Source organism: Ammospiza nelsoni, chromosome 14, assembly GCF_027579445.1.
Source record: "Ammospiza nelsoni isolate bAmmNel1 chromosome 14, bAmmNel1.pri, whole genome shotgun sequence".
Lineage (NCBI taxonomy): Eukaryota > Metazoa > Chordata > Aves > Passeriformes > Passerellidae > Ammospiza > Ammospiza nelsoni.
The window spans coordinates 2535507-2552038 of record NC_080646.1 but is presented as its reverse complement, the minus strand read 5'-3'; the positions used below and the strand labels follow the sequence as shown (position 1 = coordinate 2552038).

The 16532-nt window shown below is 47.6% G+C and overlaps 1 protein-coding gene across 1 annotated transcript in view; it reads right to left on the bottom strand.

Annotated features, from left to right (window-relative positions):
• Positions 1-884: 884 nt before the first annotated feature.
• The window catches only part of IGDCC4 (immunoglobulin superfamily DCC subclass member 4), an 82462-nt gene continuing 66814 nt past the window's right edge, over positions 885-16532 (bottom strand). Inside the window, exons 12-20 of the mRNA XM_059482450.1 lie at positions 14053-14160; positions 13598-13781; positions 12839-12966; positions 12463-12633; positions 11824-11961; positions 11227-11332; positions 10079-10313; positions 2999-3163; positions 885-1412 (exon numbers count right to left, since the gene is read on the bottom strand). Coding sequence (XP_059338433.1) covers positions 885-1412; positions 2999-3163; positions 10079-10313; positions 11227-11332; positions 11824-11961; positions 12463-12633; positions 12839-12966; positions 13598-13781; positions 14053-14160 — 1763 coding nt within the window. The remainder of the gene's footprint in view (positions 1413-2998; positions 3164-10078; positions 10314-11226; positions 11333-11823; positions 11962-12462; positions 12634-12838; positions 12967-13597; positions 13782-14052; positions 14161-16532) is intronic.

Genomic DNA, 16532 nt, shown 5'->3' with positions numbered 1-16532 from the left:
ATAAGTTAAAACCTACAATGGACTATAACAAATGAGTAGATCTACTGCTTTTTTTTTTTTCTCCAACAGACATGAGGTAGTTGTGTTGTTAGGGAGGAAAAAATAAAGAAAGAGAGAAGTAGTAAAAATGCTACTCTATACCACACACTATTCCACTTTATAAAATTAAATAATATAAAGATGTTCCAAGGAAATAAAAATACATGTTGTACATTAAAAGGACAGATGTGTACCTAAAATATTAGGTACAAGAACCTACATAAAACAAAGCCCAGGCTGGTGAAAAGACCCAGACGCTGCAGAAGGTTCTATATAGTACAAGTTGTTAGAGGCACTCGTAGAGTGTGTAATAAAAGGCCACTACATCAGCCTGCTAGTAGTAGTTACTGTGGTAGCACACACAGAGAGCCTGGTAATCCTTCTAACCACGGGAGGGCAGAAAAGGCTGGTGCTTACAGCTCACTGCCTCTGTTTCTGGGGCTTCCACCCGCTCCTGGGACTCGTGTGCCAGAACTCATCCCACGCTGCCAGGCAGTCAGTACTCACGTCCTGCCAGTCCCCTTGAGGGCTATGGTGAAGTGCCAGCCCCAGCCTGGTGCAGAAGGCTCTGTTCCATCGTGGTTCCACTCACACTTTGGCAGATGGCTCAGTCCTGCTCCCACCAACACCCAGTTCCTCATTGGCTCCCGCAGGAGGAAGATGGGCCCTCACCAACCCACCTGGCTTCCCAAAGGCCTCTGTAGGGCTAACAGGTCCAAGCCCTGCTCTGGTGAGATGCTGCACCTGCCCAGCTCCTGCTGGGCTCAGCCAGCCGAGGGCGGGCAGCACCTCACAGCGACAGGCTCTCCTCTCTTCAGCTCTGCTGTGATCAAAATCACACCAGTTCATTCTTTGTGATTGTGGACATGTGCCATGTTCTCAGATGCTGAGGAGGGACTGGTTAAACCAGAGTTACTACAGAGCAGGGCCTCCTCAGGCGCCGGGGAAAGCAACTGGCACTTGACTGGCTGCACGTCACCTCTGCTTTCCTGGGTGGAATCTGAATCTCCACTCTCCTCCGAACCCAGACTTTCTCCATGCCTGTGGAAGCCATTGGTGAGCCCATGGATGCACACAGCTTCAGGTTTGTCAGTCTTTGTGTCGGTACAGAGCAGCTCAGCCTGGGCCTGAGCCTCCAGATTGTCCATGCAGCCCACCAGCACTTGGCCAGTGTCCTGCTGGGAGCTGGGATTAGCCAGCTCTGCTGGGGGGAGCTCCTCTGGCTCCTGGTCCTCCATTTCTGTCTCTTCACTCTCCAGGATGTGCAGTTGGGAGCTGTAGTCTCTGTCAGAGGCTGAAAAATCAGAATGGACAATGACCTCTGCTTCTACTTGGTGGAGGCTAGCAGGCAGGTGGCTTTTCTTTGCTTCATTCTGTTATCAAACAGGAGAGAAATTAAAACAAAAAAAAAAAGTAAAGTAAGTGAAATTCAGATAATTGAGGCTGTGGTCAAACCAAGCACTAAAATTTATTTCTTTTTAATCCCACTGAGTGCAATGGGATGTACATATGCCTCTATTAAGCATTATCTTTATATGTTTCTCAGAGCTTAGGTCTTAAGAAGCAACTCAAATCACCTCAGGATCATTATTTCTATTTTACGTTTGAGAAAGCAAGTCCCAAAGGAGAGAAGTGATTTGCTCAGAGTTTCTTGGCAGGCTGGAGCAACCATTTCTCCAAGCCTCTGTCAAAGACCACAATTTTCAAATCTCACCAGTCTGTTTCCATATTAAGGGCCAGATTGCTAGAGGCTGAGCGGGCAGCACTGTAGGAAACTGGCTTCTGAGATGGATCAAGGGGCTCCCTTTACTTTCCTCATTTAATTCTGGCTACATATCACAAAGTGTGTGTTTGTTAAAGCCCTGGTCACAGCCTACAAAAGTATGTGTAAATTCAAGCATTTTAAATTCAGAAAGAAAACAATAAGTTCTGCTCCGCAGTGCTTAAGTGGAGTGCAGGCTACAGATCTCCACAAATCTGGCTGACAAGCAGGTCATTTTGTGAGATTATCACTCAATAATTTACCAGACAAATTATTGCAGAAGCTCACAAAGAGCTCTCTAGGCAATCAACGCTCGGATTCTGGGCTGAGTGTGATGTAGCAGCAAGAAGACAATTCAGAGTATGGAAGTGATATCCCACATGTAATTTGCGCTTTCTGTTGAAGCCAACTTTGAGCATCATTTACATATTTTAGCACTTTTCTCTTTTGTTGACAAACTCTGATGAGTAAGCTGTGCTGTAAATGCTGCCCTGTAATTGGGCTGTAAAACATTGTCTTAACTCTATCCACAATGTTAATTACATCCTGTGTATAATTGATTTTCACACCACTGCCTAGGAAGGAAACATAGGTAGGCTATATTAGAAGTATTTGCTGGGGAGGAGGAATGAACTTTTTCAAAGAATAACCAAAGAAATCTTCTGGTACAGAGTCAGTCTGAACAGGTGTCAGCTTGCTTTGCTAAGACAGTTACACAGATGTACACTCTCCCAAACACAGGAGTGCATCTTTATTCCAGTGATGCAATATCAGAAATAGGATTTCCTCCCAGAACAAAAGTGCAGTGAAAATTGCTCTGCCCTATCTGGAGAAGGGAGCTTAAATCAACCCTTGATCTTTGACTACTTTTACAGCCAAAACCACAATCCCTCTGTCAGGAAAGCCTGCTGTAGATCTTAATGACTGTGCTGAGCACTGCAGCTCCTAACTCACTCAGGCTGATTGCTGCACAGCCACAGCAAAGACTCCAAGCAGATTGCTGGTGCCTGGCACCAGGTCCTCAGGAACCAGAACTGCCACAACCCTGCTGACAACCAAGCTTCTGACCCCACCTGGCCATCACCAGACCAACAAGCCCACAGAAAGGGGCTGCAAAAAGGAGAAAGGGAGATGGAGAACATAAATGGAAAACCCACATGAGAACCCACAAGTGAACAAAGCAGCAAAGAAACCCACCATCACAGCATCATAAACCAGGGCTTGTAAGAGAAGCTTCTGCCCCGTGCTGGAGGGGAGCTTCAGTGACCCATTGATAGCAGAGAGAGGCTCTTTGGTGTTGGTGTCCCCATATCTGGTGATGCTGTTTGTCCAGGCCTGGTTGGTTGATTTATTCCATGAAGACTGCAGGAGAAAAGTGGCAGGAGAAAAGATGCAGTTATCACAGATAGATTCTTATCCTCATACATGTGAAATGAGAAGCAGCTTGAAAAAGGAAAGTGCAAGTTGTGAAAATACCATAAATGTGGGGGACATTTCTGATAGCATCAAAATAAAAATGCTTGGCAATGGACTCACACACTCCCTGCCTTAGAACTGGCTTTACTGCTGTTACATGGGCTGATGCAGAGCACAGGGATAAAAGATGCCAGATGGTTCACAACTGGTTGCATAAGGGGCTTTCCACTGATTCTCAAATTGAGAGGCCAGCGGGTAAATCATGGCACAGACATCATTTAGAGGTCCACTAAAATCAACTCCCTGCAAAGCTGCAACAGCCCAGAGCAGAACAAGCCTACTGAGAAATACCACAGAGCTGGAAAGGGACAGGGAAATCTGGAGCTGAGGACCACAGTCCTTGCTTTGGCAGGAGCCATGCTCCACAGCACAAAGGAGGTCACCCGTGGGCAGTGCCCTGTGTGCTCCAGTAGGAGCTGGACATTCTGCTGGACATTCTGCTGGACATTCTGCTAAACCACTCGCTCTGCAGCCCAGACAAGAGTCCTGCTCCAAGCCAGGACTTGGGAAAACACTCTGCCATTCCTCATCAACACAGAGGCACAAAACTGGGGGCTTTAATTTTTTTAAATTTTTTTTTTTTACAACAGACCACCAAGCAATTCTTTGCTCAGCTTTAAATCCCCTGGGCAACCAGTGTTACCTTGTTTGTAGATCTAATTAAATTATATGGGCTGAACGCAATTTGTTCTGGGTTCTTTCAGCTTCCCCTTGCAATAAACTGTTGAATGCACACCTCTGTGTATGGGAAATGTGTGTCTTTAAGAGCTGAAGTTATTTAACAGCTCAGACTATTAGTTCACAGGCAGAAAAGTATTTTCTTTCCAGGTTTTGATTTTATTGGGCTGTCCTGCATGTACCTGAGCTGAGCCTTGCTAGTACTCACATACATATACACGTAAACACACAACTCAGATTTAAGGACCATACAGGCCCATTATCTCTGGCCTTGTTCCACAGATGTGTGGGTAACAAGAGAGGCTGATGCAGAGGAGAAAATCCTGACCTGACAACAGCGACTGCACACATGCACACAGAATACTGGTGATGTGAGCATGATGGCTGTGTAGGGTGAAGATACCCTGCACATCTATAAATCTATTGAAACCCACTGACCCTCTATTGCTCACTGCCAGCAGAAGCCCAGGCTCCTGCTCTTCATTTGTGGCTGCTCCTTAGGCCAAATCTATTCCAACAACCACCAACGTAGCGTGAGTCCAGCTGAGACAGCGAGGGGAGTTCTGACATCAGCCTGACCTTGGGTGAGTCATTTGACCTCCTTGTGCCTCGGTCCATCTGGCTGAAAATTAGGTAGAAATACACCACCAGATGTTGTATCTGAGCCAGGCATTCCTAAGTCAGCTATTTAGCAAGAAGCAAATGCTACCTCATGCTGCCAGGGCTGGCAGAAGGACATTTGTGTATGTGCTGAAGGGTGGCCAGAGCTGCTCCCAAGCCCTCTGTCCACCCTCACTCAGGCACCCAAATGGCTCAACACCTTGTGGGAGGCAGAGCCATGTTACATCCCAGCACCACCCCCAAGTCACAGGAGCTTTGCTGCTGCCTCAGGAGCAAATTTTTAGCAAACAAATAGTGAAAGGCCTCATTGATATGCCAACACCCTGCAGAACAGTGATGTCCAAGCTCTGCACTGTGGCTATCAAACATTTGCTAATTTAGATGTGGCTGCTTGAGGCAGCATCTTTTCTATTTCTCTCTCTGCAATCCTCAACAATATATTCTGAGCCAAAAGCCTTCCCTAATTGCTCTGTTTCTAAGTGGACAATCATTAAACTACGCTTTAATAGCGAGAATCAACCAAGCGATCACAGAGAGCTCACAATAAGGAATATCTCCACATGCCAGTGCTCAAGGAGTGTGTTCAATTTGCTTCTGCTGCCATCTGAAAGGCTTTCTGCAGCTACATCCCTGACTGATGGCTTCTGTGCCTCTTCCAAGGAACATACGTTACTGAGCAAATAGTGCCTGGAAATTTCAGCACTGAACCTACACAAATCTGCACACATGCACCAAATGTGTGTCCTGTTAGAGATGCCTGCATGCATATTTGCCATCAGAGAGATCTGAGCATCATACGCAGACACACACACAGAGCAAGCTCGAAAACCTTCTTGCAGGCATCTTGTGAATACCAAAAAACGTGGAGAGAAACAGGCAGCTCTACTGCAATCCCCCATGGACCATCTGTTAGCGGAAATGTCAATCTGCCATGTTTACATAGGTTTTGATGACTCTGGGAACAGCCTGTTCAGCTCTGGCTGAAATTGGCTGCAATGAAGAACAAACTTGTTTTGTACCAGTTTGCAACTTTCAACAAACAGAAAAAACCATCAGCCACACAACATGGCCTGTGTCCCACATGTTGTTCGAGCACATTATGTTTGAGAGGGGGAAAAAAACCAGCAAAAGACAAATCCCTCTTGGGCCTTAGCCTCTAAGATTGGGCAGCAGCAATTAACTCTAGGACTGTTTTCATCACAGACCTGAAGAAATGTTGTGTGCCTGAAAGCTTCACTGCTTTTTTAAGCAGCATTTTTTGGTGTAATAAATGATACTATTTCTTTTTACTCAAGGGGAGATAGTGGGTGGCTTAAGAAAGGAAATATTGTCTTGGTTTTTACAACACAGTAATGAAGGCAAGGAGCAAGGAGTGTCAGTCTAATACTAATATGAAGAGGGAAGAATCTCTTTGTCACTTCACTGCAAACACAAGAATGAAAACTAATAAAAACATCTTCCAATAAAAGACATTTCCATTACAGCTAAATCCTTATCAAAGCAAACAAGCCTTTTCATTTTAGCCTTTTTATAGAAACTCCAACTGGTAAAAATGTGCCTAGATCGTGTTACCTTCTCAGTGACAAGTCATGATTTCATGCAAATATATGAGCTGAGAATGAACACACAGCAAAAGTTCAACTCAAAACCTTCCCTGTTTTTTTAGGATGGTTATTTAAAGTAGCTTGAAGCCCTGTGCAAAACGAGGCTGAGGATGTTTCAATGTGCCCAGCTTTTGAGAGTGGTGCAGCAGAGAGGAAGGGCTCATTGCTGAGCAGCAGTGGGTGGGAGTGGGAAAGCTCCGTGTCACACAAACACAGCGACAGCCCTGCCTGCATCTGGGATGCAACACACACAGAGCTCTGCCAGCAGATAAAGGAGTCTCTGCTCGCTGTCACCAGGAGCACAGCTCTCGTCTGAAGCTTCTCAGAAAACATTGGGACTTCTTTTCCATGCAGAAAAATTTCAACATGAAAATTACAAACAAGCCGGGGAGATCCAAGTTCCCTGATGTGTTACAGCTTCTGCTCTCCCAGTCATGGGGATGCTTCGTGGGAAACACAGTCCTGTGGGAAGGAGGCCCACAGGGAAGGAGAAGAGCTGCAAGCAAGGAAGGCTCCAGCTCACAAGAACGACAACAGCAAACATTTCCAAACCAAAATGCTTGGGTTTGGCTTCATTCAATGAAAAGCTGAAGTCTTCCATGGAAAGCAGATGCTTTTTAACATTCGCCCCACCCTTTAAATTGCTTGGCCCACAAGCAGCAGTGACAGAGATGTCTGGAGCAGAGCCATTTTATCATCCTCAGTCCATCTGTCAGAGGAGACAAGGCTGCATCACCACAGCCCGTGCACGACTGTGTCATTTGTAACAGGGCTACTGAGGGCATCAGTCTGGGGGGTGCTTGCAAGGGGATGAGAGTAATGGAGGAAAATCACTTGGCAGTGTATTTGGAAATCCTTGTCTGTGACCACTGGAAACACATAAAGGAAGGAAAATGAACCACTGAATGGCCAACTGTACTAATGGAGCTGTGAGCATCCAGAGGGGTCCCATGCTGACATCTTGACTGCAGTAGCACCCTGCTGTCCTGCAGGCAGGGACAGGGGGCCCAGGAGGTTCCTTTGGGACTGCCCCACCTTCCACTTGCACCACTTGCACCATCCTGCACCTCCAGCACTATGTGTAACAGCTCAAGAAGAATCACAGTCCTACATTTGAAGGAACTGATGATCTTGACCTGAAAATGACCAAAGGGACATCTCACCACCCTTACTCACAACTTTTTGCAGGAATCAGCTAAGACTTCTGGCCCTCAGTCTGTTCTCCAGTCCCCACACCTGTAAAATGACATTCACTCACTTCTGACTCCATATGGCATGGGGACAGTCCCTTCTTTGTGTCTATCTAACATGGAGCATCCAACCTCTGCTGGAACCTCAGGCTGCCACAAGAATAAAAAAAATAAAGAATAATCCATGGAATGGTAAGTAATGAGTCAGCCTGGGAACAGCCTGCAGGCCCAGAGCAGCCAATGCAAGTGCCAGCCAGCAAACACAAACCAGGTTTCAGGAGCATAACCTGAGGACAGAGGGACAAGCAGACAACTGGAGGTCACAGCTACACAAATCTGCCCCGCAGTGCCAGCAGCCTCAGCCCAAGGGTCTGCCCCAGCCAACATCCCCAGCTCTGTGGTGACATGATATGCTGCCAAACAAAAGGGACTCTTCAGGCAGTTCTCACTCCCTCTCTTCAGTGAATAGAACTGCAAGTCATAGTATCCAACCTAGAACACCCTGGGGAGCTTCCCCTTGCCAGGCTGGACAGGAATTTCCTTCCACAATGATTTTCTCTTTCCTGTGGCTCTCTTGCATTCCTTGCCATGGATTTTCACAGCCCCAACTTCACACAGCATGAGAGAAGAAAAGAGAAGGCAACAAAGGCAGCTGGTCACTGCAGGGTGCAAAGCTCCCACAACACTCTGTTCCAGGCAGGGTCCCTGGGGCTTTCCAGCTTTAATGGATGCTGGGGGAAGCTATTTGCAGCACACAGGACACCCCCACCCACTCCACAGCCTCGGCTAGAGGCATTTTGTGTACAAGCAGGGAGGTGCAAACACTCACAACTGCTCCTGACTTGGTTTACATCCACTGTGGGCACCAGGCACGTGTGCACCACTCCAGCCATGGATCTGAGACCTGCCCAACTCCCTGACTGCCCAACCAGGTAACATCTCATCACCATCCATGGGGCCTCTTGGCCACTGCAGCATAAAGGTATTTGTTGGCCATATTCTTTTCACACTTGATTATACTCACTGGAGTACAGAAAGGAAGCCACGGTGCTCAGGTGGCACTTCCAGCAGGAATGGGGCAGTGCAGGGAGCGGGGTCTCCTGCGTGGGAGCACATCTCCCTCCAGTGCCCACTCCCAGCAACAACAGCCTGTTGCTCCCGGCCACCACTCGCTGCCCTTCACCTGCCGGGTCACCCTCCTGGTCGGCACGGGTGACAACGCTGCTCTCCGGGTGGCTGCTTCCCACTGACCCTTGCTTCCCTAGCCACATCCATCAAAAAAACACACAAACCTGAGTGAATTTATCTCTCAGTGGCCGTCCCCCATCTAGTTATGGAAACTCTACAGCCAGAACAGTCCATCTCCCCCAAAGCTCTGGTTTGTGATTGTAACTCTGCTGCTGGGCACTGCCCACTCTGAGGGCCCCAAGCTCTCAGGCTGAGCCTCAGGTGGCCAGGCCTTGGCACTGCCCTCTCCGGCCCCATTCTGCACGTATTCAGATCTTGTGTAAGCCCTTGCAGGCAAGATTGCTGCACTGGAACAGAGATGTGGATATACTACCCCCAGAAAGGCCTCACAAAGAAGGAACTTCCCCCAATCTGACCTGTTCTCAGGGGTAAGTCCCCATCACTGAAAACATTTGTTCCTTATTTAACTGAAATAGTTGTAGGAAATTCCTCACACTCTTCAGCTTGGGTCCAGACAGGCAGCCACATTCCACCAAAATCCATAGATGTGGCTTGGCTGCAAACAAACAGCCTCTCCTCCAGCTGAGCACTGATCTGCCACAGCGCGCAGGGATGGCCACGGGCACGGCTTCAGCTCGTAGGGCAGCGAGGCCAGCAGAGACTTTGTGTGCCCCAAAGACCCCACCTGCACAAAGATCCCACCTGCACTGCCTCTAGCACACGGACAGGGCTCGTGGTCAGCCAGGCCCCTGAACTCACCTTGCCTCCAGTGACACACGAGTGCATCTCTGATGCAAACCTGAAATCCCATGTGCTCACAATGCATTTGTTTTACTGAACCTCCTAATTACTTTACATGCTCTCCCAGGGCTACAAAGAGAGACATAAACAGATTAACTAAATTAGGCCAATTAAAGGTTCCCTAATGGAATGAAATGTTTCAGGCAAGCTTGGAAGAGGAAATGGGCAGGGAGGAATGAAAGACAATGCAGTGTCAGGCAAACCAAGCAGAAGGGCAGGAAAAGACTACTTCAAAAAATAAGGTTCACAAAAACCCCACAATTTCACCTCTTGTTTATCTTCAAGAGTGTTCCAATGAACACACTATTTATGGAGACAGCTTCTTTTAGTCCAAGCAAAAGAGAATCCTGGAAGGCCACGTGTCTGCTCTAGACATCACACTTCCTCCCACCATCCACATGCCACAGCAGCACGAATACCACAGCTTTCTGCAGCACCAAGTTTGGCAGCAGCTTCTCAGATTGAGGGGTCACTGTCCCAGGAGATGAAAAGGGATGGTAGATGCACAGGGATCCCAAATTATATCCAACAGCCAAGGCTGAGCTAGTCAAGTTTTACAGAGAGGGAAAATGTGTGACTGTCCAACACCAGCCTGCAGCCAAGACTTCTGGCACTGAAGAGCCAGGACAGGATCCCACCCGGGCTTCGCAGCAGCCACACACCAATCAAAGGCTCTTGCCAAAGGTGGGAGCCCAGTCCCCATGTGCATGGGTCCTTACCTTCCTCTTCCCATGGAAGATGTCCTCAGGGAGGCTCGTGTGGATGAGGCTGTGCACTTCTGCCAGCTCAGTGATGTCCCCCAGGGGCACAGATGCATCCTCAGGGAGTGGGGACATGAGGGACTCGAGCTCATGTGAGTCCAAGGTGGCACTGGGAGAGGCCAACCCTTGCCTGCTCCGGTGGTAGTACGTGTGGTTCCCAGCAGCCTGGGAATCCAGGCCTGGCAGGGCCTCCCTGAGGGAAAACAAACAAGAACTGGCATCTCAGCTGGTCCCTGTGCAAGTGATGAGGCCCAAGCCATGCCCTGCCACTCCTGGGGATATCCTTTATCATCACATCCCACTGTAACACCTTTCACTGCAGATATACCTCTGCACCACCCTGGTTAATGCCAAAGCTCAGACAATCCCACTGTGGGATGCAAAGCTGTCCCTCTGCCAGCACACCCCAAGGGCAGGAGACACTACAAGTCCCAGCACATTCAGGTGCTCACCTACCCTGGTCCATGGGGAGCTGTGTCACTCCTGTCACCTATGCTTTACAGGTTAGAGATGCAACAGGACAGGAAAGTTTAGTGGCCACATTAGGATGAAACTTCAGAAGCTGTTTGTTCCTGGCTCTGAGATGTGCTGTGAGCTCAAAGCTCTTCTGAACAACTGAGCTGTCTTCTGCTCATGGTCTTTCCAAATGCTTGTGGCTGGATCCAGACCCTTGGGATAGCAGAGGGCTTTGGGCTGTATCCAATCCTCCTTAAACCAGCCTGTCACTCACTGTGAAGTCTTTCATTTTCCCAGATGGAAGTTAACAAACCATTTCCAAACATACCTAGAGCTGTCCAACCTCAGAAGCAAAATACTACCCACATTGACAGACACAGGTAATAAACTGGTCCTTCCATTTTCTTGGGGCTTTTTCTTCCTCTGAAAAAAACCCTACTAGTCTAAGAATGTAAACTGAAGAGAAACTACTGAAAAAAATAAATCAATGAAAAGATTATACTAAATATACTCCTTATCCATCCTCAGATCCAAGCTGTGCATTAACTGTCCCCTACACCACATCCCAAGCAGCCCAGCTGAACAGGGGATGCAGCTCACAGTGGTTTTGTCTCCTTCCAAGCAGCCTCCTTCACCTGAGGTGCACCCACCTGTGCTTGCTGTTGCGGAAGCTGGCACACATGCAGAAGAGAATGCAGAGCAGCCCCAGGCATACCCCCACGATGATCCCTGTCACAGAGTGGATATCCAGGACATCTAGGAGGGGAAGGAATGACAGCCACATCATTTCAACTGCGAGCAGGAAGAGGGTACAAAGTGTCTCATGTTCAGAGAAGCACCAGCTGTACTAAACCAAACAGGTTTAAATAGCCCTTCTAACCCAACTGTTCTGTGGTTCTGATTCTATACACATAAAACAATAAAATTCCTTGGCAGTGACAATTTAGATCAACCTGAAGCAAAGTGGCACCTATGCATATTCATTAATGTCACACCACAGCAAGATGCAGGTTGCCCTTCCAGAGGAACCAGGATGGGGAAGAGTTGAAGTTTGGCTGTGGGATGGGTTCTGGGGTTGCACATCTGAGGATCTTCTGTGATCCTCTGCACTGCCCTGCAAAGAATCCTGTCTCACATCCTCCACAGCAACACCAGGCAACTGCTTGGTAAACAGAAATGTCACTGCTGACAAATCAGTCTCCAGCCAGGCAATTCCCTTCCTGCCCTGGGCTAAGAGGAATTCATACCAGACAGCTTCTCCCGGAGGGTGTGCACATCCTTCACGTTGGAATAGGGACCAGATCCCACCACTGTCTTTGCTCCCATCTTGAAGAAGTATCTGGTATCACTTTCCAGGCCATGCACTTCAGTGCTGAAGATGTTTCCTGACCAAAAGCAAAGCAAAAGAGATTTAAAAGGTTCTGTTTCAAGAGTATTCAGAGGCTACAGAAAAGCAGCTGTGGAATTGCTCGACCCTCAGAAGTGAGGGATTTTGTGACATTTTTGTGCATTTCATACACCTCTTCAGTAATAATGAACTTCCTGCTTACAGATCCGAAAATACTACTCATGATACTGCTGGCACACATTTTTCTAGGAATTTGTGGATGCCAGGCTGCATCTGTAGGTTATTTACTGGATGATAATGGCTGTTTCAGCCCCAGACATGTATGATTTCATGTCTCTCAGTAGCCATGTCCATGGACTCTCTGCTATCACCAGGTACAGCATATGCTTCAAGAAAACTGCCAGAATGAGCTCTTGAATATTTGTCTGTATGCAAATGAGGCAGAAATCAGGGCAGCAGGACTGAGCAACCAGGGCTCCAGAGAGAGGAAAGGAGGCAGGAGGGCTGAGGGGTATTACAGTCCCTGGAGGAGGCTCACCTTCTCGTGTCAGCAAGGTCCACATGTCATCTGGCTGCGTGTTGTTGGCATTGTACAGGATGAGATACTCCACAATGATGCCATTGGGCTCCACAGGTGGGCACCAGTGCACCTGGACAGCGTAGGGGTTGAGAGGGTGCAGCCGCAGGTCAGACGGAGGAGTGGAGGGCCCTGGCAGAGACAAATAAAGAGCCAGCCTGAGCAGAGGAAGAGGAGCAGAGCATTCATCCCCAGAGAGCCTCCCAGCATGGACTCAAGGTTGTCAGACCTTCAGGGGGGTCTGAGATCACATCTCTGAGGGGCACATTGGGAGGGATCTGACAGAGACTCAAGGAAAGTCAGGAGAAATGAGGATTTGGTTGCCATGAACACTCACGGTCGGGCAGGGTGAAGCGCTCCACCACGCTGCCGAAGGGGCCATCGATGCCAACGCCGTTGGACTGCACGGCAAACTCATACCTGGTGTAGGGCTTCAGCCCACTAATGAGAATGTCTTCATCTGAGCTGGAGAGAGAGGACACAGCACAGTGCTGTGAACACCTGAGGGTTCTCCCATGTCACCCTGACACCCCACCAGGAACACTCTAAGAGGTTATCCTAAATCTGACAGTATTTGATTTTCTATCTCTTGCAGCCATTTGAATGCAAGAACACTCAGCTCCCAGGGACAGAGCAAAATAGTTCCCAGTCTCCAGGACCATTTCTGATGTACTTGCAGGGAAAAGTAGAAAACAGCCTGGTTAGAGGCTAAAAATGGGCACAAGTATTCAGATGTAAAATACATCCCCAAATTATTAAAACTGCTTAAACTCTAGCAGTTTATAGACTAAACTTGTGAGGACCATCTAACAAATCATGAATGCATAATTGCACCCAGCCATGTTGTTAACAAGTGTGTAAAGTCCAACCACAGCAAAAAAGATGCAGAGACCAGTAAATGATTTCTTGGTATTGAAGTCAAGACAAGTCCCACTGCCACACCTCAGCAGTCCTGAACATTATCTGTGACCATGGCAGATACTCCCAGCACACGGAACACCCAGGATTTTGCTAAGTTCTGTAATTCCATGCAACTTCCTCCTGCCCTGTGTTCATTCCTGACATGAGCAACCCATGGCAGATGAACCCTCTTTACCTGGTGTAGTAGGTCACAAGAGAGGCATTTTTCAGGCCCCAGGGGCTGAAGCGCACAGTGTAGTTGACAATTTTGACTGTTGTGAAGTCAGGTTTCTTCCAGCGGAGCCAGATGGAAGTTGAGCTGTTGGACTCTGCATAGACTTGGACTGGAGGCAATGGAGGCCCCTTCTGCACTGGGGGATCTATGATGCAGCACAAAGAGAGATGTGGAGGTGTACAATAATGCCACTCACACCCAGTGGAAGAACAACCCTAATGAGAAGGGGGACATTTTGCTCCTTTCTGTCCTTCCCAATTCCTCCTATGCATTTTGCAATGACAGTCAAAGGAAGTTCCCTTATGTTATGACCTTCCCTATTTTGGTATTATCCTTTTTGAAGTTCATTCTTTGTAATCCCTACACCCCTCCTCTGCCAAGCAGAAGAGACACAACAACTGAAGGGCATTTCTCACCTACTGCTGTCGGGGGTGCCTTTTCTGTTTTGCCTTTCCAGACCGCTGCATACCCATCTTCGTGCTTATTGAATGCCACCAGCTTCACCTCGTACAGCTTCCCAGGAGCTGGAAAAATCAATCAGGGTTTGCCTTGGGTTATTTTTGTCACCAACCCTCCCTAGTCAGACACATTTTCTTTGATCTTGCCAGCTTTTCCCACCATCCCAGAAAATAGCTTGAACATAATAAATATATTTTTGTTACCTTATACCTAAGTAAATATCACCTAATATCTAAATTACAGCAGGGAGTCTCCCTTCCACTTACAGGCTTCCCACACACAAACACTGTCTCACAGCTGGTGTATGTTATCAGCACAGCTGCTTTTTGGTTCTCCCCTTGCTTTTGACAGAAATTATCAGCAGGAAATGGACTTGCCCCAGCCCTCAAGGGTTGACCAGTGTCCTGGCCTCTAGCAATCTACTCAGGATCTCTACATCTTTTTTTCTTACAAACTGCTAAAGAAACCTACACATGCTGACTCCCCTCTCTACCACAGAAGTGACTGCTCTGCACTGTTTATTCTTGAGGAGTAAGGACATTCTCTCCTCCCCCAAAATGCACCTCCTGTTTTCTGAAGTCCTTTCTGATTTATTCACTGCTGTGAGGATGTTCCTTCCAGCAAGTCTTCAAACGCCCTGTTAAGTCACTGGCAGCCTTTGTTGTGTGGTGTCTGTTTTGCCTTCAGAGTAGAGCTTCCCAATTTGCAATTAGAAAAGCAACAGTGCACAGAAAACCCACACCAAAAACCTGAGGGTCCTCATTGCATGCTCTTCCCATCAGAGAGCTTCACACTGTGGGGAATGTCAAACTGAGCTGCAAGACAGGGATTTCTGTCTCCAAGCAGTGCTGCCCTGGTCCAAAAAACACTTCCCTCTCTCTTCCAGCCTTTCATCAGCTTCTTGATTTTTAATGGAGATGTTTAATCAAAGAAACAACTTGGGAGATAAAATGTTCTCAAAGAAGACATTCCCTGCAGCAGTCAGCCCCTTCAGGAGCTCAGCCAGAGCAGTCCACACTGCCTTTTGTTGCCTTGGCTGCAGCACATTGATGAAGTTTGTTAATTTGGGACATGCCTCTTCATTCCCTGACCTCACAGATCACTGCTCTCTTTGCCAGACAACGTAAGCAGAATGAAACCTTTCTTACTGATGCCAATTTTATTATTACTGCTCTGATTACACTCCCAAAGGCTGATGGTACCAATTACCAAAGGCTTTCTCTGCTCCACAACACACACTCATGCTCCGAATATAAAAACAGTTCAGCCACATTTTTCTCCCCCAAAGAATCCCAAAAGCAAACAGAGTTTTGTCTGCCTCCAAGACAGCCTGATCTGCATTTCCACACTCTCCAGCCACAGAAAAATGTTTCAAGCCCACACAAGGGGGATAAGGCCAAAGGGCACTCAACCTCCAAAGGGCTGGGACCACAGGCTCAGTGGAACAAAGAACGCCCAGCCCATCTCTTGCCATCACCACACTCTCCTTCTGGCTGAGCCTTGGGCTGAGCTTCACTGGAACACGAGCACATCATGGATGGTGCAATCCAAAACGATGAGGAAAAGCTCACAGATGTGAGGCAGCTGTGGGCAGGTCCTGTTGGAGAATGGAGTGAAGGAAAGGACAAGTTCTCTGTCTCCATCCCTGGGCAGGATCAATACAGCAGCTGCTTACACATGACGCCAGGGGAGCTCAACTGCAAGATCGAGCACCTTACATCCTGAATATAGGGGTATTTTGGATTTCTCAGTCAGAGGATTGGCTTCAATTTTTATACACAGGCACAGATGTTCAAGCTCTTAGAACAGGCAGACATAAAACTCTATCAAGCTGTCAAGAAGCTGGTAGGCAGCATGAAAACAGATGTATTTCACTGCATTCCATCATACATTAAATATAAGCAGAATAATCTAGTCCAGATCATTTTAAATCACTAATCTGGATGGCTGCATAATATATCCAATATGCTAAATATGTTGCTTCACTCAGCATTTCAAGGTGTTCATATTGGCCAGGTGCCAGAAGCCATACTTTCTTTTAAGTGGGAAAACACCCTTATTTCCAGAGAGCTACTTCCAAAGGAATGCAGTCTTCCTTCGTGGGAATGTGGAAGACAGGATCAGATCCCTGCCATTTATTTTTCACATAAATTATGGCCCTGGTAGTTGCACCTCAGTACAGGGAGTAAGTGCTAGAACATCGATGGAAGTCACTAAGAATTTCTCAGGTAAAACTCCTCCTGGTGATTCAGAAAAGCTTCCTTCTGATTTTGTGGACTGATGAAATTGCTGGATTTCCCGTGTGCCCTTGACCAGCTGCCCACCTCTCTCACAGGACTTCAGCACACACCTCTCAGACAAGGCACATAGTACCATTAGTGATACCACTCTAAAGAGACATGGTTTGCTCCAGGCATCAGCACAAGATGGGAGAGGT